We start from the raw sequence: 22,132 nt of genomic DNA, 5'->3' as shown, positions 1-22,132 counted from the left end.
GAACTGGCTCCTTGTGCTGGGCTAAGGCAGTGAGGAAGCTGGCCCTGATACGTCCATCTGAAGCCGTGTATTGAATCGCAGCTGACAGCTCCAATAATGATAATAGATACGGCCAAAGCTGCCTCCTATTTGGAGGAGGCCAGGTTCCTCCTCGCTGCTCTCAGGCAGGCTCACCACGCTGCCAGCTCTCGTCTCCTGGGCATTCTGAAGGGTCCAAAGGCAAACCCTGCTCCTCATGCTGCCAAAGCCCAAATGGATAACAGACAAAGGCCTGGCTACCCCACACAGTCAATCCAAGTCCTCACCAAGGTTTTTGCAGGAATCCCTCCAGGCTCAGAGCCTTGCAGCACCCAGGACAACCCAGGATTCACCTTTAATTTAATCTAAAATTTCCCTGGCTTGGCCTACCATAAGAAATGCTACCAGTGGGATGCCATAAACACATCCCACAAACCTCTTCTCCAAGCAGAGGCGGCTGCTGCAGATCCAGCCAGCTCCCAGCCCACAGAGCCAAGGACAAGTGCCAAGGATGCCGAGTGGATCCGGGGACACGGTGTGGATACGGCTATTTCTGAACTTGCAAAGCCAGGCTAAGCTAACCCAAAGCTCAGTGACATAAAGTCGAGCCACATCAACATGAAAGGCCTCAAGAAATAAATAAAAAATCATGCAAAAAACTTCAAGCATCTGGACTTCATTATGGCATTATCCATGCACACATGCTGAAAATCCCTTCGGACGCTTCATCCCTGCAGCCAGCCGTGCTAAGTTAGCCGTGCCCAAGCCCTGCAGCAGGGTTTAGCAAGGCTCAGGTTTTATCCCATATCCCAACTCCTGCTGAGTTGTGTTGGGGTTGTGTCACTAAACAAGCCAGGTCAGGTAGCAATAGAGTAGCTCAGGGATGTTTATAAAATAAAGGGAGATGAACCCTAAAGCAGAGGGCATGCCATGTGTTTGGGGAGCTAAGTCAGCAGGGAATAAATTGGGCTGCCTGAAGTAAGTGATGCTTCAGGGAGGAATAAAGCAGGGAAGCAGCTGGGACAGGTGCCTGTCCCTGCACGGGGTCCCCAGCATGTCCTGCTTCCCTGTGTTTATGCTGTGACAGGGAGCTCACCAGAGCAGCCTCAGGTTTTATGATGTGTACACATTATTAGTGCTTCACGAGTAAATAATGTCATATTTCATTGTTTATTGCTGAAAATGCACAGGAAAAGGCTAAAGCCTGAAAAGCACAGGAAAATAATTTATGTGGGAGGAATGAATTTCCCATCATGTCAAACCACTGCCAGAATTTATCACAGTGCCCTTCAGTTTGGGTCTCTGTCCAACATTTTAAAGGTCTGCCTTTGTTATACATAGAGGCACAGGGAAGCTGAAGGTTATTGGGAAGAGTGGGAACTGCTGCTGGTGTTCGAGCAGGAGAGAGGAAAGCATAATATGAAGGCTCCAAAGAACCTTCCCCCACTTAACATGGAAAATTAAGAGCAGTGGCCACCAAGAACAATCCCTTCCAAGGGATGAAATGGCAGGAGTTTCAGCAGTGGCTCTTCTTGAAATGTGTAAGTCAGGATGGAGATGGACAAGGGCCACTGGCCGAAATGTTTGTAGTAATCAATATCTTAACTAACATCTGAGTCCCACTCTCCACTCAGGCACTCAGCACTGCTAACTCAGGTCACAGATATAAGGGTTTCTTGGGTGTGTAAGGATTGCAGGGTGAGGCCATGAAACTTCAGAGAAAGGTTTTGAAGCTGCTTTCCCTCCCGCTGCTTTTTCCTTGAGAACCTGCCATGCTGCTGGGCAGGAGCAACAGCCTGAGGGAATAATTGTGTTTTAAAGCCACTATTTCTGTCCCTGCCATTTATTTGTGTCTTGTCAGATTTGCACCTGAATCCATCTCCGAGGTGTCGGTACCAACCAGTGTGGAACCACAGCCGGAGCGCTCTGGTGAGCACACGCCAAACTATTCTCCAAAATAAACTTCTCCCTTAATCAAAAGAATAGCTGGAACAGCCTGCTGTGGAAATAAGTCCCTGAAAAATGTGGGGCTTTGGGGCTGGGGATGTCCCCATCAGCCAAGCCAAGCATTTCTTCCTACAGGCAAGGTGCCTCCTGCCAGGGATGCAGAGCTGGTGTGGATAAGTCAGAAGCCAGAGGGGGACAAAATGGCATAAAAGCACAGAAGGATCAGATAAAAGTCTCTTGCTCCAGAGAAACCAGATGCTCGGTTTCTAGGGACTGGTGGAAATTTTTCTGGTGGGACTCTTAGAAGCCTCTCCCATACTTCTATTAGGGATTTCCAGGCTCAGTGAGGTGAACATCACCACATCATCTAGTGACTGGGTAAGCATTCAACCAGGCAAACTGCATGGGCAAGTCAGGCTGAGATAAAGGTTTTTACACCCAGACCTGAGATCAGAACTTGTGACATCCCAGAGGACCTATTCATGTGAGCTTCTGAGTTCAGATAAGCCAGTTCCAAGGACCCTTTGACCCAGGTTGGTGCCACTGAGTACTTTAAATTCCTTTGACCCCTCAGAATCATTTCCAATCTGAAATAAAGAAAGACAATCGAACTTTTTTCTTTTTTTTTAACAGACTATCTTGCAAACTACAAAAGGATTTGTCACAGAGTGATTCAAACAACAAGCCTGTATTTTGCTCATGTGAGATAATTTTAGGGACTGTTTTTTAAAATAACAACAAAAAAAGCGCCTGATTTTAGGCTGAAACTTTAGACCCTGAGAAACTTCTGTTTAGAAAACTAAAGAGGAAAAGAACATACCAGAATGCACTGATGTGTGATATGAAAATAATGCCAAGATAATCCTTTTAAAACTTTGCAGGTTGCTGGGAGCAGATCAGGTAGCTGATGGAGGGAGTGGCAATTTGGAGACACTTCTATTTAGGTGAAAAGCATTGAACCCCAACCATCTCTGTTATGACACAGAGCCCTTTCCATGAACCTCCAGGTGTGACATCCCTGACATTGAACATTTTGGCACATCTTTGTCAGGAGAGCTGCCACATCTATCCCAGCCACCAAAGAGTAACCGCCCTGTGTCAAATGATGGAGGCAAGTGATCTGTGGCCTGTAAAACACCCTGAGAAAGGATTCTGGTTTCATTTATTACAAGTACTGGAGTCTCATGATCCCTACTAACTGTGTAACTCCAACCACAGTGGAGCTGAACCTGCTGAGCTAATGGGAGCAGGTCACCCTGTGGGAGGCTGCAGCGGTGGCAGGGACACCGAGTGGAGACATGATGTTATTCCTGCCTTGGGCACAATCTCAGGCACTGCTTTGCATAACAAAGTCCTTCACACACCCGATGATTTGTCACCCCCTAAAAGATCCATTGCTCTGAATGAGTCCAGTGCCTTGACTTCAGCGGGCTGTGACATCCCGGTGCAGAACTGACACCCCAAAGCAGAATTCTGAGATCCCAAAGCAGAAGTCTGCTGGGCACTGATGTGTGCAGACACTTCTTGGGATGACTTTGCCAAAATGATGGTGCAACAAAGCACCACTCTGATGCAGTTTCCCCATCAAAGCATCCTCCCTAAAATATCCAGGAAAGAACATGATCTTACACCTTGTACTAGAAATACATCTCCCATACATTTGCATTTGTCCCTCATCTGTATTTGCATTTGTCTGGGATTTTTGCTGCCGTTCTCTTGCAGGATGAAACCTTGTCTTGTATTGCATTGCAGGTAAGAAGTCATGGGTGGAGCTGGCAGGGTATTTTATTATTTCTTAACTCATTCTAAAGGCTAAAGAACGTATTGAAGAAGAAAGGCTAAAGATTGTATTGGATCGGGCAAAAGAATGCAGTGCTCAGAGTTAATTAGCCATCCAGATTTCATACAGCTTTTGTAGCTGTCATTTCTTGAAATGAAAAGAAATATAATGATATATTGCAGAGATTGCGAAGGAAGATTGGGATATATCAGGGATATTACTTTAACTGAAAAAAACATCAGAAAAATGTCCTAGTTTCTGTGTAATTCCAAAGCTCAGTATATGGAACAAAACATCCAGGGGAATTAATTACGTTTTTGTTGAGGTTTTTTTGTGAGCTTTTTAAATCCCAAGGAAATCTATGTGCAGGAGGGTATCAGTCATCTATACACAGAACTACATAAAGTAGCATTAGAGAACCCTCCAAATACATTGGGTTTTTTTTTCCAGCAGTGGTGTATCAATATTTTCACCATGGAAAAAAAAATGTGGCCTTCATTATGAAGTATTTTTCTGTGGGTAACTAAACCACTGTGTATCAGGGAAAATAAATAGTTGCCTCCCCACATCTTCTGTCTGTACAGAAAGTGAGCTTCTTGCACTGCTCTAGCAGAAGAACTCTGTAAATTTAATGAATTATCCCTGCTCCCACCAGCAGCTGCCTTATCTTGCCTCATTTTACATTATCTGACCTTTTTTTTTCTTTCTTTTAACCCTGTGAAGGGAAGACTCTGAGCTTTCCAGGCCAGGACTGTGCTCATTTCCAGCCTAGCAGTTATTCGCGGCTGAATTATTCCCATTTGTCTCTGTGCCAACATTGTAATTTGATTCAACAGCTCTTCTACCTGGCATTTATTCTCATAGCAGCCTCCTTCCAGCCCAGTTATCGTTTAGTCAGACTAACCAAGGGGTTTGGGGGCACCTCCCTAAAGGGGTGAGAAGTGCCACTGATATGCTGGAACCCCCTTAATTGGACTCCAGTTAGTCACTGTGTTCTAGCACTGGGCTGCTCTGAGTCAGGCACAGAAACAAGGAGATCTTATGGCCAGAACATAAAAACATGTAATAGTGGACCTTGGACTGCAAAATCTTTGTTGTTGTTGTTTTTCTCCTTCACTTCCTACCTGTTTGATTTATTCTGGGCATCCTTTCAATGCAGCTGTTCAGGCAGTGGAAAGTCTCTTGACATATACCTGGCTGATAATATTAGCACTGTTGACTTCAAAAAGGACGTTAGAGACAGTCTGCAGTGAAGGTCCTGAGATATTCCACTGGTTTGTCCTCTTGAAAAATGAGCCTGAGTTACGAACTTGGGTTTTGTTTACACTTACATTAAACAAAATGAATGTGGTTCATTCAACCCAAGGTAATACTACTCTTAACTGTTCTTTCAGAATATCTTAAATTACTTATCAACACTGAAGCTAAATCCACGTCACTGCTTGCCAGTTTGGTGTTTCTCCAGAGCAGAAATCTGCCTTCTCCCATACACAGATTAGCTGAGCTCTTCGTGATTAGCAGCAATTTTTATGATCTGTATCTAGAGAGTCGAAAGTACTCCATAATGACACAACTTCCCAGCAATATTTATACTCTGAGTAGCACTGCAGAGTCTCTACTGGTCCAGCCCTGGGGATCTAAAACAAATTCCCTAAAGTATCTCAGGAAAACCTCTTTCACGATCACACTTGAAAATGAGTTAGACCTAAAGATTTGGACTTATCCAGCCTGGCCTTCCCTGTACCCATGCAGTCCTTTTCATCAGGAACACAAAATGTTACCCATGGGGGCTTTTTTTCTTCCCCTCAATAGTTCTTTCTCTTCTGAACTGCTCATTCCTCTCCACACCTGTGCCCCAGTCATAATTGCGATTCCATGATGTTCTTCCAACCCTACATCATTTGGTTTCACAGCTTGTGAAAGAAATGCACGTTCCTCTATTTTTCTGCCCATCCCCCAGTCATTATTCCACAAAAATCCTTCCTGCTCATCACAGCTTGTTCACAGCTTGGATTAGCAGCACTTCCTTCATTATGCTGCAAATAAAGCGTTGTTATTTTGCTTTCCTGAAAGCCATTAATCCATTAATCTGAGCTTCTTAGGGGCATTAGAAATGGGAAAGCAGCTCTGTTCTCTTCTGAATTTGCTGCAAATTTTGGCTTTCTAACCTCTCACCCTCAGCCTGTGACCATGCTGGAAACTCAGTGACAGCCTAAATGACAAGGGGTGAGCATTATGTGTGTCATTGTCACCCATGAATGGGACTCGTGGTGTCACCAGCAGGGTGTTCCCAAAGCTGCAATCTGGGGTTGCACATTCTCATGCCCCTGAGCACTCTGCTTCTGCTCCAGACACCTGGAGGGCTCCCCTAAACCCATGGTGGGATGCAGTGGACTTCGAAAGGCCCAGGAGAAGCAGAGGATGGGCGTAAAACCCGTACTGGTGAGGACTGGGACTTGATAAAGGACTTGGTACGGTGAAGGGACAACTGTGTTGCACCCCCGAGCACCTTAGGGGACACCACATATGTGGGTTTACAGTTTCAACAGAGTGCACATTTGGGCATAAACTGGCTCTGAGCTGGATTTACGTGTGAAAATCATTCAGTCTTTCCTGGGTCATTGACTTTCCTTTGGCATGGATTCATCACCCCGGTTTTTTTTCTGTTTATCCATCAGCTTTCTCGAGGGGGTGGTGGGGCTGTGTTGTTTGTTTGATGTCAATAGGCACAGTCCATTTGGCAGAGATCATCAGGTCACAATGCAAAACCACACCAAGACTTTGCACCTCTGTTTTTTCATACAAATTTTCCCAAAGACTATAATTACCCCTAAAAAAGACCCAAAGAGGACAAAGATTGAGGCTTAATTTTACTGATTATGGGGAGTCCTACAGCAATCCTACTTCCTGAATAAACTGTGTTAACCTATTTCACAACACAGTGAGTTGGGAACATTTGGTGCCCAGTAAATTCAAATTTCAAGGCTAAGTGGGCAAAGAGGAACCCTGGAGCACCAATCACTGCTGTGACCAGTTCCTGAAGGGAAAACACCTCTTGAACCACATGTTCTTGCAACATCTCTGAATCTAGAAAGGCAGGAACCACCACAGGCTTGGAGAGCTGTGTCATGAACTTGTCTGTTCATGTCAAACCAAAGCAGGCTGTGTTTATTACCAAATAATCTACAACTGATCTGTCTCCAAAGGTCCGGGCAAAGGCCGGGCAAAGGTGAAATGAGATACAAATGCTGAGATAAGGCAGACAGTGCTCCTTGGAATGTGGACTGAGATCTGCTGCTCAGTCTCTGCAGCATCAATCACAGCCACATCCTCACAGATACAAGGCTTCTGAGGTGCCAAAAAATTAAAACACCCACCCACCTGCCTCCAGTGCAGACAGTAAAGTCCCTTCTGAAGACAACAGCTCTGCTAATACAAAGGGAATTGCTCATTTTAGAGCTCTGAATGAAGCCCTAAAATTGCCATAGTGCACATCTACACAAACCATAGAACCTCCTGCCCTGGCTTGATCCCCACTAACAAACACCACCCAAACAGCCCAGTTTTGTCCACATCATATCTCCTCTCAGCACACCCACACCTGCTCTTGCTTTTCAGCACCATTCTTACTGGAGAGCCTGTACAAAATTTGTTTTCCCCTTTCTTGTGCCTTTTCCCCAGCTGCTGCAGAAGGGTGGGTGTGGGTTTTATTCGTGAGCCATGAGTGGTGCTTTGGAAAGGGTGGCACTTTAACTGTTTATGGTTGTGGAGTGACAGCATTTCTCCTAGAAAACACCTGGCCACAGGCCAGCAAACAAGGTGGACTGAACTTCTACAGCCTTTACAGGGGACAAATTCCTGCCTTAGTCAGAAGCTGCTTCTGACCCACCACAGGCAGCGCTTGCACTTCACAACACAGAAAGAGAGATATTTCAAACAAAATCTTAAATTCTGTCAAAGTTGATTCATCTGCCAGAAAAGATCTTGTCATATAATATATGAATAACCTTTTCGCTTCTGTTTTCCTTTTGTGAACCAGCCCTGACACCTGCTTTGGGATTTACCTTTTCATTGTAACCTGCTTTTATTTAGTTTGGTGTAGCAGCCCAGGGGCATGAATCAATGGGAAGTCAGAGATTAGTTACAACAGGGAAACCAGCTGAAATGTTTGGCAACATATGCATTAAATAACTTGAACCTTAGACAGTTCACCAAGGCAGTTGTCTATCACATGAATTGTGTTTTTCAGATTAGCAGACTTTTCTACCTTTGCCTTCCACTCCTCCTCCTCCATGACAGAAGGAGGGCCCCTAAATCATATGACAGTATAAAAAAGATTGCACAGTGTGAAGCACTCCTGTTTCCCACAGACGTGGGACAAGCACGTCAAGGCAGAACGCAGAGCCAATCAGAGAAGAACTGAAATGAACCTTCTACCTTCTTTCTCTACAGAGACATGGGCCCTTCTGCTTCTTTTCATGGCCCTCCTGCTAGTGTGAGTAAAATATTCTTTACTCATTCTGTGCTCCTGCCATTTTGCTCTTCTTGCCACTGTTAACTTTCATGCAACTAATCTGCTGAAGAGCAAATAGTAGGTGTGATTTCCAGTTTTCCAGCATCTAACCAGGCTCTGGGATGTAACAGAGAAGTCTAAAGACTGTACAGGTGTGTGATCTTGCTCCTAGGTTTGGAGTACTCCCATCCAGTTATGAGATTGCTGCTAAGCATCAAAGGAATAATTGAATAATAACAATGCCAGCTAGTGGTTACCAGAAAGGTGCTGGTTTCAGTCAGGGTCCTGATCCATTAGGTTATTTTTTGCAGACATCCAGCTGTGCCTCCCAGGCTGAGGCTGCTGTGCAGGTGAGCCAGCAGAAGAAGACCCTGCAGCACAGGTGGAGAGCAGCACAAAGATACCAGGAAAAGAATATTCATAGGATCAGTTTTTATTCCTCCTAACTCCTTCCCTGGTGCCCAGGTAAGATGCTCCCACAGGCACCTGGACCAGGAGGGGACCTTTGCAGAGGCTTGATTTGCATCCCATGTCCCTCCTCACAGCCACCCGTGCTGGGGGAAGGAGTGGAGCCCAGAGCAAGATCAGCCACCTGCTCCTGGCTTTCCAGACAAAATCCCACAGCAGAAATGCACCCTCTGTGCTTCAGGGGAACCGTGCTAGTGAGGAAATGCTTTCCTTGGCTTTGCTGGTGTCATTCACCGCAGCAGAGCGGGGCTGGTTAAAAACCCCTTTGCTGGGACAGTGTCTCCACTGGCAGCCCCTGCCAGCGAGGCTGCCGGGACAAACTGGGCAGTACTGACAAGCCCTGAGGCAGAGGCAGAGCACTGCCAGCCATAAACCCTAGCGATTGATGTGGTGCACACCAGCACAGCCCATTTGTCTGCCCTGGCAATGCTCCAGCCACAGCAGCTCAGCAAGCTCAGAAAGTTTTAGCCATATTTTTCAAACCCTTTCCTGTGATTTGGATCACTCAAAAGCCTGTTTGGGGCTGACGATTAAAAAAAACCAACCCAAACCAAACCACACCAAAACAACAAAACCAAAAAAAGCCACCCTCAGTCTTGACCCAGACTTGTATTTCAGTAACTCTGTGGCCATCTAAGATTGCTGGTTACCAGACTTCCACATTCTGCAGGCACTTGTAATTCTGTTGTGGCAAAAGGGACTAAACCCAGATGTCTGTGCTCTGATATCAGAGCTGAAATAGAAATTTCACTGCCCATTGGCATAGAGAAGTTGTTTAGATGCTTCTTGTCCACCTGGGGCAACACTGTTCCAGTTCACACATGAGGGAATATCAGGCATTTCTTGTTCACATCCATGGTAGAAAGAAGTAATGATTATTCTTTGGCTTTACACTAAATGGTCCTTTTCAGTCTGCAGAAAACCCTGACACATTTTAGTTGGAGGAGTGTTACTCTACATTTTCCTGGCCATGTTTCAAGTGGTTTAAGCCTGTTTTCCTACAGTATTTCTGGGCTTTGTAACCACCCCAGCCTGACATTTCCTGGTCCTCCTGCAGCCCTGGCTACCTATAAACATTACAAATGAGAATCCACAAACATTTGATTCCTAGTACTGAATTAACCTTTGACAAAGAAGATTAAACATTGACAAACTGAGCTCTGTGAAACCTTTCTTCACCTGAATCCACCCAGCTCCCCATTTTTCACCTGCCCTGTTTGGACCATAAGGGGGGGATCTGCTTTTGTGCTCTGGCAGAAGCTGTACTGGCAGAGACTGATCCCATTTGGGGTCCCCAGAATTAATAAAGCATTGCTAATTGTAAGGGAGACCTCCCTTAAGTCTCAGCCTAGATTTTGGCTTTTCAGATAAGCATCCCCAAGATCCCGCCTGAGCAGCTGCTGCCTCGTGGCCTGAAGAGGATCTCTGATAACATCCCCTGCCAAACCTTCCCCATTTTATATCCCTTCTACAATGAACTGCTCACTTGGGAAGCTGCAGCTACTAACTGAAAACAAATATTTTGAGGAGCTCTTTCAACACAGCTGAAGACGAGCTTCAAAAGGCTGCAGCCCAGGCCCTTGTAGAGAAAGAGAAAGCCCCAAGGTAGAAGCAATAACTTTAGAGCTGCCAGGAAGGGTGCTTCAGAGGAGAGAAATCTGCAAGGCTGTCAATAAAATCTAAAGAGAAAACCATCAAGACAAGACTTCCACTGAGCTAATGCTGGACTGAGGGAGGGCGAACAATAAATGAAATTGAAGTGCAGTTTGACAAAAGCCCTGTTTGGGACATAATTTCTGGCACTGCTTTGATTTCTTATCAATAAAAACATGTAAGCTTGGTGTTCCTTCTTCCAGCTCCCTTTTCTGCCTCTCCTTTGGTTAGCAATGAGCTCCTCTCAGGACTTTTGCTAAAGACTTCAGATGCTGTCTCCACAGGTGCTCTGGTGGAAACAATTGCTTTCACACCAAAGGGATCCCTCCAAAGCTCTGTGTGAGTCTTACCATGGTCATTAAGTAGTTTTTTACAGGGCAATTTTCACTTGGACTGCTTTTTTCCACCTCCTGGATCAGCCTCCCTCCCTCATCTCCAAAGGGACGTTGCTGCAGCCCCAGTGCCACAGTGATGTAACACTGCTGTCTTTTCTGTCCCACAGATATGGGACCTGGCCATTTGGACTGTTCAAGAAGTTGGGCATTCCCGGGCCAAGACCTCTGCCTTTCTTTGGGACGTGCCTGGAATATCGCAAAGTGAGTGACTGAAGTCCTCCCTGGCTCCAGCAACCCCACCTTTGTGGGCACAGCTGTAGCTGAACAGATACACAGTGAAGATAACTTATCTCCAAATGCCAGCTCCTCTGTCACTCGGGGCTCGTGCAAAGGCCAGAGTGGGATAAGGCTCAGTGGCACAGACCAAGGGGCATCCCCAAAGGAGCGCTCCTGGGTGGCTGATTTCCACCAGCCCTTTGCCAGCGCCCTGGCAAACAGCTCCCTCAAAGCACAGCGTACACTTATGCTTCATCATGGCTTTGAAGGGAAGGAAGGCTCATAAAGCAGCTCTGAACATTAGTTTAGCGCTATTCCTCCCCACCTACTGTTTCCAACATCATCCTTCCACTGCATCCTCTCTGAGATAATTCAGCACCAACTCTGCCAGAGCTCAAGGAGCATTCAGACAACACTGATACATGGTGGGATTTTTGGAGCTGTCCTGTGCAGGGCCAGGAGTTGGACTTGGATGGTCCTTGTGGGCCTCTTTCAATCCAGGCTAGTCCATGACAATTGTTGAATTGCTTTCCACAGGGTTTCATGGATTTTGACAATGAATGCTTCAAGAAATATGGGAAGGTCTGGGGGTGAGTATGAACCACTGATCTCTTCTTAGACTAAAACTAGAATCCATAAGAAGGGGAGAAAAATTTAATTAGGAAAGCTCCCTTTTCTCCAGCTGCAGCCCTGACAGTCCCAACAGGATGAGAACAGCAGTGACAGGGTGCTGCTGGTGGCTTTCATTGGAGCCTGGTGTTGTGCCACTGCCACATCATACAGAAACTATTTTGACCAGTGCCATGAAAACCAGTTTAAATCTGGTAACAAAAGGCCCTCACCCACTCCTAACAAAATCATCAGCAGAACTATTTACTTAAGCAGGATCTGGAACTGGGAGATTGCGTTCCTCTGGTTCACAAACAGCAGAGGAATGTGAGTGACTCCCTTTGGAGCTGATCCTAAGACTTGCTCGTGCTGCTGATCCTCACCTGCTGCAGTAGGAGTTGTTCTGCTCTAGACACTCCTCCCATGGCTTTTATCACTGATGTTATATCTTAGCCTACAACCTTGCACATCCTCTATGATGCAGCCACTGGTCCCTACAGCAGCTTTAAAAAACAGAGTCTGGAAAATGTATCTTTACACAAGTGGGGAGAGTGCACAAATCAGCTTAATCTACATCTGTTCCAGAAAGCATTCAGAACTGGCAGCTTAGAAAGACAGAAAAAAGGACTGAGTTTCACCTCCAAGGATGTCTCAGTGCTGTCAGCCTGTCTCCAGACACCCAACTCAAGAGCCTGAAAGGGGGCGAACAAGTTTCCTTCTAATACTGTAATGTGTTTAAGTGCCTGGAAAAACACAGAGAGTCAGGGGAGAAAGTGAAGACACTTGCTTCATTTAGTATCTGCTCCTTTGAACAACTGAGCCCTGCTCATTTCCCAGTGAATTTGGAAGGTATTTATGCCCTTTTATCATTTACAAAACCAGATGGGAAAAGGTCTGGGAGTCGTTTCCCATCTCTACTTTCTACATTTCTGTACTCAGACAACAGAGCAGCAGGGCTGGTGATGGAAGAACATTTGTTCAATACATTTTGTTTCGTGGGCATCAGCCAAGCCTTACACTTCAATTATCTGAGGTTATTTACCTGCCTCCTCTTCTCCCCCCGCCAGGATTTACGATGGAAGGCAACCCACTCTGGCTGTCACTGACCCCCAGATCATCAAATCTGTGCTGGTCAAAGACTGTTACACCACCTTCACCAACAGGAGGGTAAGAGCAGAAGTGCTGTGGTCTACCACCAGAGCCCAGGAAAAGTGCAGGAGGAGACAGGCATGCCAAGCATCCTTCGGGAACAAGTGGCTGCACTATAGGGATTGCTGAACACGGCCACTGCATGTCACTGTTCCCCTGCCTTACAGCCTGGACTGCACACCGGGGCTGGCAGAGGGAGCAGACTGAGTCTGTTCTCACACCTGTATATGTATATATCTGTATATGTGGATGAATTTGGGTGGGTGTGAGCACGCAGGAATCTGTAAGGATGCACACGTGCCACCAGCTGGGATGGGACATGGTGGTTACACACAGACAGGCAGGTGTTGGGCTGATTGGACTTGCTCTGGGGTTGGGAATGGCACCTCTCAGCTGGTTTACTGCAGGAAAGGGGATTATTTATGCATGTGTGTCTTGAGAGAGGCTGTTTGTCAGGCCACAGCCCACTGCCAGCAGCAATGCCCCTGGAAGAGCCCGGGGAGGGGTTTGCATGCCCCATTCCCACCCCTGGCAAGGAGGCTGCTCTCTTTTCTGGGGTTAACACCTTCTCTTTTTCCTCTGCAGCGTGTAGATTTGGCAGGGGCACTGGTCAATGCCATCACATTAGCCGAAGATGAACACTGGAAAAGGCTCCGTACTCTGCTCTCTCCAACCTTCACCAGTGGAAAACTAAAGGAGGTAAAACAGAGGGGCAGGTACAGACTAAATCACAAAGTCAGTAGGCAGTGCTTTAAGGCTGAGATTGTCCCAGGGGTCTGATTTCTTTAGTCAGAGCCTAGCAACTAAGATGGCCTGTTTAATTTATGCCTAATTGAAACCAGAAAAGTCTTAAAATAAAAACTGAGCAGAGAGGTCTTATATGTAAATATTCATGGCACTCCCCATAGTCTTCATGAGCCTGTCCAAAGGAGTTAAATGTACTGTACTGGAGTGACCATGCCTGTTTTGTGTTACAGATGTTCCCTATAATGAAGCACTATGGGAAAATTTTGGTGGAGAATGTTCAAAAGCAAGTGAAAGAGGACAGCCCAATATCTGTAAAGGAGTAAGTAGCTGCTAAGAGCAGCAGACAGAGCAAACCTTGTTTAAAGTGCTGTGGGTCATTGGCTACCAGCAATGCAGATCTTTCCCTGGGTCAGCCAGGGCTCTGAAAGGAGGAAGGGGGCTTGCTGAAAGCCTGACTGGAAATTTAAGAGGGGAAAATTTAATTTGGATGTTAGGAAACTTCCTAGAAGTAGATAGGAAGAAAAGTGCTCCAGCACAGCTTTGTGAATCCACAGATCCAAGATAACTCCAAGATGGGCAGGAAAACCCAGTTTTTCCTGCATACACTCAGGATCTCTGTGCAGCACCTTCTCCTTCCCCAGGACACAGGGGTTGCTGACCTCTCTGCCCCACACAGCACTGTGGGATGCTCATCCCTCACATGCCCCTTTGCTGGGGGGACTGAGGCTCTAGAGTGGCCCTGAGTGTTTTTGCCTCATCTGTGCCCTCCATATGGGCTCTGGACAAAACCCTGTGTATTGCACCCCCAATTTCAAAGCATAAATGCAGCAGGGGCAGCTGCACACCATGAACCACGAACCAGCAAAGCTCCCTCTGAACCAAAGCCTTGCAAGGGAAGGGCTTGGACAGTTTGGAACAGGAGCTGTGCTGGGTGGGACAAGACCACTCTCAGGGCATGTTTGAGGCAGTGCGGTGCCACCCCTCCCATGAGGTTACCATGGTTCCACATGCTGTCCATCCACTAATCCATTCCATGTTGTTTTAAAATCCTTGGAAAAGCTGTCTGACTTCAAAACCTGTGCAGGCTGGAAACTAAAGCTCTCTAAAAATCTATCCGCTTTTCTGTAAGTGCTGTTCAGTACCACATATCCAATACTCTTTTCCAACCCAAGGCAGGAGGTCTTATGAGACTTTATATTTGAATGTCACATAGACATGAGGAAAAAATACACTCAGTCCAAATATTTAACCACAGTCTATTTTTTCCCACCTTTCCTCAGCATCTTTGGGAGCTACAGCATGGACGTGGTCACCAGCACTTCCTTTGGTGTGAACATTGACTCCATGAACAACCCCAAAGACCCCTTTGTCAGAGAGATGAAGAAACTGGTCAAGTTTGACTTTTTTGACCCACTCTTCATCTTGTCATGTAAGTGACTCCAGGTATTGCTTGGATAACTTCCCTTGCCAGGAATGAAGTCCAACTGGCCCTTGTCTCATCATTTCCTCGTTGTGAGCTTCATGCTGAAACCCTGGGGTGGAGATGGGGAAAAGCTTCCTCCACCTTTGCCATCCACAGTGCAAGAAACTTATGAACCACCCAGAAGTATCCAATTAAGTGCTGGGAAATTATTCGAAGATTGAAAAGCAGGTGAGGCTTGAGGAGAGCGGTGCTATCTGAAATGCATTTTCTGGAAGAGAGTGCTGAGTGGGGACTGTAATTAGATGCAATTTCCCCCAGCGCAGCATCCTAGCAGCAATGGACCTTAAATTAAGGTTAGATACCTTGCTGAAACCCAGGGAAACTTGGGATCTGTGCATAGAGGAGGTTCTGGTGCTGTAGATTTTATGAAACTATACAGAAGAAGATCCAGTTTCTGTGATGAAGGAAACACTCTGAAGGGGACTTGAAAATGTTTGCATGATCACAGCAAGGCAGTGAATAGAGCAGCCTGAAAAAAGAATTCAGAATTTTCAATATTTCTCTTCTGAGCCACATTCCTGTTGTGTCCAGAAGTAACCTGCCTTTAGAAAACAGAGCCCTAGAAATAGGAGGTGGAATATGCCTTGGTCTTCCCTTAAAGGAAAGTTTATACCCAGCTTGGCTGTGCCTGTTTGACAAAAAACTATTCCAAGGGAATGAAACAGAAGGAAAAAAGGCAAAGTCCATGCTTTTCTCAGGTAAAGAAATTAAAAAAGGAAATAATTTCCCAGTGGCATCCACAGCTATCTGATATAAGGAGGGGTTTATTTACAGTGTGCAATTTAATTCTCGATTTGTTTTTCAGTTGTTTTCCCATTCCTTACTCCTCTGTTGGCCAAGGCAGGAGTAAGTTTCTTCCCCAGTGATGCTGTAGATTTTTTCATGAGATCCATCGCCAAAATTAAGCAGGAACGTGAAAAGGAGGCCCACAAGGTGAGTGGGAATTTGAGAGCAATTGTGGCAGAAAGTACACTGAAGTGAGACATAATTAGGGTGATGATATCAAAGGTGAAGCCAAAGTATAATGACTCAACAAAACCCTGAGCCTACTCAAGTGTAAACACTTCATTTTAATACTGTCAGAAAAGCCCCACCTGACCCGTCCTGGCAGATAATCAAGGGGACTTTGTACATCCATGATCTGAAGCCAAATCCAGATAAAGGCTCAGCAGAATTGGTCTAAGCTTCAGTGTGCAGCACTTGTAATGAGAGAGTGAGAGACTCCCTGAAGAAGATTAGGCAGAGGATGAGAGAGTGCAGAGTAAGCAGCACACAAGCAGCAAAATCACCTTTAGGGTTGTGCCTTCCCCTCTCGTTTTTTGAAAACTGCAGCTGCTTCCTGACAAAATTCTGCCTTTCAGAGTTTGGATCCCTTTCCCCAAATTCATCCAAGACACTGTTCTCCCACCCAGTGGCTTAATGGATAGGAAAGACAGATTTCCAAAATAAAAAGCAAGCACTATGTTTTTCAGTGAGGAAGTCATGTGCATTTTGGGGATGCTCTCAGTCTGAAAATTGTGCTTAGATTGTGAAATCTGCTTATCTGAGCCCTCCAAGAAACCTGTCACCAAAGAGACTTTCCTGCTTTCCCTCTCAGGGCAGGGTAGATTTCCTGCAGCTGATGATCGAATCCCAGCACTCAGCCAGAGAGGGGAACAATGAAGCAAATCCCTCAAATAAAGGTAACAACACCCAAATCCTCATCATGGGAACGGGGCTGTGGGAGTGAGGAGAATATGGGGAGGTGTCCGGGTCCCCATCATCTCCACTGACCAGCTCCAGGCAGAATTCCATCTCCTGGTGCCAGAACCAGGCTAAGATCCCTGTCCAGGGAGCAGGACTGCCCTGTCAGTTATTTATACTCAGGAAATCACCTGCCTCTTCTATAAAATGGATTTTTCCAGGCAGGCAGAGCAGTTTTAGAAGCGTAATCAGAAAACAACTGCAGCAAACCTGCCTCAATACCACCTGTTGCTGCCTGGTCCCTGTTGAGACCATCAGCCAACACTGCTTTTGCTCATCTCCCCACAGCCCTGACTGACATAGAGGTCCTGGCCCAGGCATTCATCTTTATCTTTGCTGGGTATGAGCCCACGAGCAACACCCTAGGTTACCTGGCCTATGAGCTGGCCCTGCACCCTGATGTGCAGCAAAAGCTGCTGCAGGAGATCAACACAGTCCTGCCCAACAAGGTAAGGGAACCCTGGTTCAGTCAGGGCAATGAGAAATCTTTAGCTCCTAACTACCATGGATTTTCCAAGAGCTCTGGGAGCCACACACTGGGACAACTCAGCCCTGCAGTGATTTTCTTTCGACAGCTGAAACCTTCCAGCCACCCCACTGCTCAAACCCATTTGCCACACTCTGCAACTGTGCGCAAGAGGATGTGGATTTCCACGCATTTCCATAACTCAGGGGCAGAAAAATGAAACCAATTGCTCAATTCCTACCTTTGCATTTTCTTCTTCAGCAAGTCTGAGTCAAATTTGGGGCAGTGGGGGTTGGGGACACTCTGGTCTCCACAGTCATTTTAGGACAATCCAGTTCTGATGCCAGCATACCTGGTCACCTTCCTCCTGTTGTCCTGCAGGCTCCTCTCACATACGAAGCAATTATGAAACTGGAATATCTTGACATGGTAGTGAATGAAACCCTCCGGATCTATCCCCTTGGGGGGCGGATTGAGAGAGTCTGCAAGAAAGACGTGGAGATAAATGGAGTGACCATTCCCAAAGGAGTTGTGGTCACAATCCCACCCTACGTCATGCACCGTGACCCCGAGTACTGGCCCAACCCAGAGGAGTTCAGGCCAGAAAGGTACAAAAAGCTTAATGGAAGGGAAGAAATATCACACTGCTTTTTCCTCAGTAATTAAGCATTAATCTCTGATTAGCTTCCTAATGGTGTTCTTCCTATCTTTTTACAAACAATATGAATGAGAAATTGCAGGCTCGTGGGAATGTCATTTTAAGAAGAAAAAACCTGCACTTAAAGCAGGGTTTCAAACAACATAATCTTATTGGGAGAATACCACTGATACCTCATAGGATCTTGTACCCAGTTTCTAAGCTTCCTGGGAGGGGGTAAATGTGGAGTTTTTGTAACTGCTGGCCATCCTCTATAATCCTCCTTGCTGAACCTGTTCCCTTCATACAAGCTTCTACTAAATATGCCAGACCTGATCCTTCCAGAATTGCCTTCCCTCCTTGTTTTCAAGGATAACCTTCCCTAGCTGGTTATTTTTGTAACTGATACCTACCTCTCATTCCCAGAGAAACTGAAGCCATAGGCTGCTCCTAACCAAAACAGCTTCTGGCTCCTCTCTCACTAAATACCACAGACAGGAAATCTCTGTCACTGTGGGACAGGATGTTGCCTGAATTTTCACCTTGCTTCCAACTTCTACTAATTAGGATGGACAGAATTAAAATCAAACCCTCAAGTTGGACTCCACCCTGTCCTGGGCAAGGGCTTGGTCATAGCACTTGATTTCTGGGGTGCCCTGAGACACCTTAGGAAAAACCCAAACAAGGCTCTGCAGCGCACCAGTGAGAGATCCCTGGATAAATAAGATACGTAGGTTTTGCTGCCTTCATTTCTTTTCCCCACCCATGTCATCATCCAGGTTCAGTAAGGAGAACAAGGAGTCCATAGACCCGTACACGTACCTGCCCTTTGGGGCTGGTCCCAGGAACTGCATCGGGATGAGGTTTGCTCTCCTGAGTCTGAAAGTCGCCATCGCCTCCCTGCTGCAGCATTTCACCTTCCAGACCTGCAAAGAGACTCAGGTGAGGAGCATGTGGTAGCTTGAGGCTCGCACAGGAGGAGCTGGGTGCCAACACCAGACGCTTTGCACTTGCAGCACCACAGATCCAGTTGTGCCTGAACCTTTCATCTCTGCATATTTAACTTGTCCATCTCCACCCATGTTTTCCCTCTCATTGTTGCAGATCCCGATCCAGCTGAGCTCAGTGGGGCTCTTAACACCAAAGAAGCCAATTGTTCTGAAGTTGGTGCCCCAGACCAGCACTGAGCCCGCCAAGAACTGAAACCCAGCCACAGTCCCCTGGCATCCAAGGACTGCTGTGCTAACAAAGGGATCACACATCACAGGAAATCTCTCCTACATGAACAGACACAGAAGAGCAGCTCCAGTTAATTCTGGAAGCAATTACTACATATTTACTAATAAACATAGCTGTCAGAAATGTAACGTGGACCACTGGGCAGTGACAATGCACAGTCCCCTTAATTTTGATTGCAGAAAACAAGAAATAAATCCAAATGAGAGGCTTATCATCCACTTCTAAGGGGACTTCTCCATCTGGAGGGAAGGAATTACTGCCACATCCAAGAAAAACAAGGTGTGATGGAAATTCAAACTGCCAGACCTCGCCAGGCAGGGACGGGTGCTGTTCTTCTGGGTGTATCGATGCTTGAAATTTCATGTGTTCTAATTGAGACGACTGGTGTGAGACTACACATCCTAGTTACCAACCCTCTCCTGTGCCATGTGTTAATTAAACTAAAGTGTGTACAAATACTGTCATTAAAAATGTTTGAGAGCTGCTCTGTGTTGTGTATAGCGGCTGATCACTTCCTATTTAAAACCCATATTCAGCCTCAACCCTTGAAATTATCCATGTACATTGCTTTCCACTTAATTTAATGAATCTGATCCTTCATTTAACGCCATCAAACCCTCCCATTTGTACGGTATTTTACAAACACTCCAGCTCCCACCTCTTACTTTGATTAAGAGGTTGCCTTCAGTTCAGCACCGGCCAACCCTTTCCCATGCTGCAGTGACAGAGGATGGATTAGAGAGAGCAGCAGCTCCCAGGAGGAGAGGACAGCACTGCAGGAGGGCCAGTGCTCCTGGAGGAATGGTCTGCACACAGCCTGGAGCTGAGCCTTTCCTCCCAGAGCCATGGATGGGGTTTAGTCATTGCTGGCGATGGGTTTTTGAGCTGCTGCTGTCATCAGCAGGGTGCTCTGACGCAAGGGCTCACACCATCTCTGACCATTTAAACAGGGAGTATCACAAAGCAGGTGGGAGGTTCTCCCAGATCTGAATTTCACACTCCAGTAAATTGTGCTGGTCTTGACACCTACCAAAAACCAAAACAGATATTAGTGAAATGGGAAAGGTTTCTACAAAAGCTGCAAATCAAATCCAGTCACCCCTTAACTTTCTCCTGGCACCCTTAATTCCAAGGCATTATTTGCTGGATTGTGATCTGTAATTTTCTCCTGTGGCAATGTGCTTTTCTCTTTAGTCTAGCAGACAAAACTGCAACATGACCCAAATGCTGCAATCCCACAGAAAACAAATTCATGCAACAATTCAGATCCATTCTTTACCAATGACTATTCAGGGGTTTGGGAGTGGACAGGCAACAGCACAGTGGATTCCTCATCACTGGAAATCCCCAAATCAAAGCTGTCCATTTTTCTGGAAGATACAGCAACATTCACCAGGCTCTAATTCAAGAGTAAGCAGCTTGTGCTGTCCCAAAAGGCAAATAAAACCATTATAGTGCTCCCTTCTGATTCATCATCTGTGATAGACTGTTTGGGTTGTGCTGTGTACACAGCAAGGCTCTTAGGAGTGTTGCCAATAAGGCCCTGCCTCAGTTTAATCTGTTGCCCATCTCTTACCAGGGGTTAGAAACCATCCCTGGAAGAGCTGGGCCTCTCTGACTGACTCTGATGCTGCAGTGGCTCTGACAGGGACAGTGCAATGCATGGACAAACCAGTTTAAAAAAGGCATTTTTCTGTAGGAAATCCGGTGCCAGGCAAAACTAACTCAGAGTTGAGGAAAGGGAAAGAAAGGGGAAGCTATCACCAAAGCAGCAAATCACTTACATGCCAAAGAACTTCTCTGAAGTTATGAAAAGTGCTTTTGCCACCTGATGAGCAAACCCAGGTGCCTTTGTAGGGTGCCCAGAAGCACAAAGGTTAATCCAGCCACACTCCAGGCCAGGCAATTCCCTCCCTGCACGGGGCTCTCCGGGAATGAAGTCATTAAGTGCAACTGTACAGATCACTCTTCCAAATGTGAAAAATGTGACTAATTTTCCGGCTTCAGCCAATTATGACCTGCCAGGACTATCATAACAGCCCATAAATAACATGTTACAAAATCGTGGTAATGAGTCTTCTAGAGGAAAATTAGATCCTCCGTGTCTTAACTCCATAAAATTACTTTGCTTATAAGGGCTGCCTCCATCATTCCCAGCACTTCCACTGCTTTGCTGGTCACCCCTCAGAAGTGACTTGGCCAGGAGTCTGCTGGTCCTGGGCCTCCATCAGGTTTCACTGGGTTGTCTGTTTCCACTTTACATCAGGCACAGCACAGCTTAACTCACCTCTTGAATGGTTTTTGCTGATAAAACATTTATTTTATCTGGACTCCTTGCTGAGTCATAAAATCACAGAATCTTTATGGTTGGAAAAGGCCTCTAAGATCATCAAATCCAGCCATTAACCCACCATCATGCTCACCACTAAATCACATAAACCATGTCCCCAATTGCCACAAACACTTCTTTGGAACACTTCCAGAGAAGGAGATTCCACCACTGCCCTGGGCAGCCTGTTCCAGTGCTTAGGCACTGTTTCAACACATCCTTGTCAGGCCTGGGACATTGAACTGTCCCAAAATAGCTGGGTCTCATCAGAGGAAAGAAAACGCAATGTGAGGTAGAAGTTAATTGCGGGGACACTTCTGTTTCTCTTCCTTACCTTGATCCTCCCAAACCCCAAGTAAGAAGGAAAAAAACAGAGTGAAGAAAATTGATGTTTCACCAGCATTTTGAAACACACATGGTTTTCTCAAAGGCTTTACAGCCTTGTCTCAGAGAAGTTATTTTCACATCACTGCAGTGTAACAGACTCACACCCAGAGAAACACCAGCATCCCTCAAGAGCTTCAGTAAATATGCAGAAATATATTCCCTTTCACACAGAAGGGAACTTCCCTAAGGAGGTTTATAGCCCATGGGATGAGGATTGCTATTACATCAGTCCTGGTGAGAGACAAAAGGTGGTTTTGAGTGGGGAGATTTGTTTTCTGTTTCCCAGTTAACTACAGCAGAGTCACTCTCACTCCTAACTCGCCTAAATGCTGTAATGCTTCCAGCTGATTGCA

The 22,132-nt window shown here is 46.1% G+C and overlaps 1 protein-coding gene across 1 annotated transcript; it reads left to right on the top strand.

Moving 5' to 3' along the window:
• Positions 1–8,098: 8,098 nt before the first annotated feature.
• On the top strand, positions 8,099–19,548 carry LOC121669075 (cytochrome P450 3A9-like). Its single transcript, XM_042037553.1, has 13 exons — positions 8,099–8,240; positions 10,882–10,975; positions 11,528–11,580; positions 12,667–12,766; positions 13,334–13,447; positions 13,726–13,814; positions 14,776–14,924; positions 15,784–15,911; positions 16,576–16,660; positions 17,010–17,170; positions 17,569–17,795; positions 18,604–18,766; positions 18,929–19,548. The coding sequence occupies exons 1-13, from the start codon at positions 8,170–8,172 to the stop codon at positions 19,025–19,027; spliced, it is 1,533 nt and encodes a 510-aa protein (XP_041893487.1). The 5' UTR covers positions 8,099–8,169; the 3' UTR covers positions 19,028–19,548.
• Positions 19,549–22,132: the final 2,584 nt, after the last annotated feature.

The sequence above is a fragment of the Corvus kubaryi genome, unplaced genomic scaffold, assembly GCF_017639235.1.
Source record: "Corvus kubaryi isolate FWS band 111438036 unplaced genomic scaffold, C.kubaryi_AGA036_p1.0 37387, whole genome shotgun sequence".
Lineage (NCBI taxonomy): Eukaryota > Metazoa > Chordata > Aves > Passeriformes > Corvidae > Corvus > Corvus kubaryi.
Note: the sequence above shows the minus strand (reverse complement) of the source record. Positions and strands in the feature narration are given on the sequence as shown.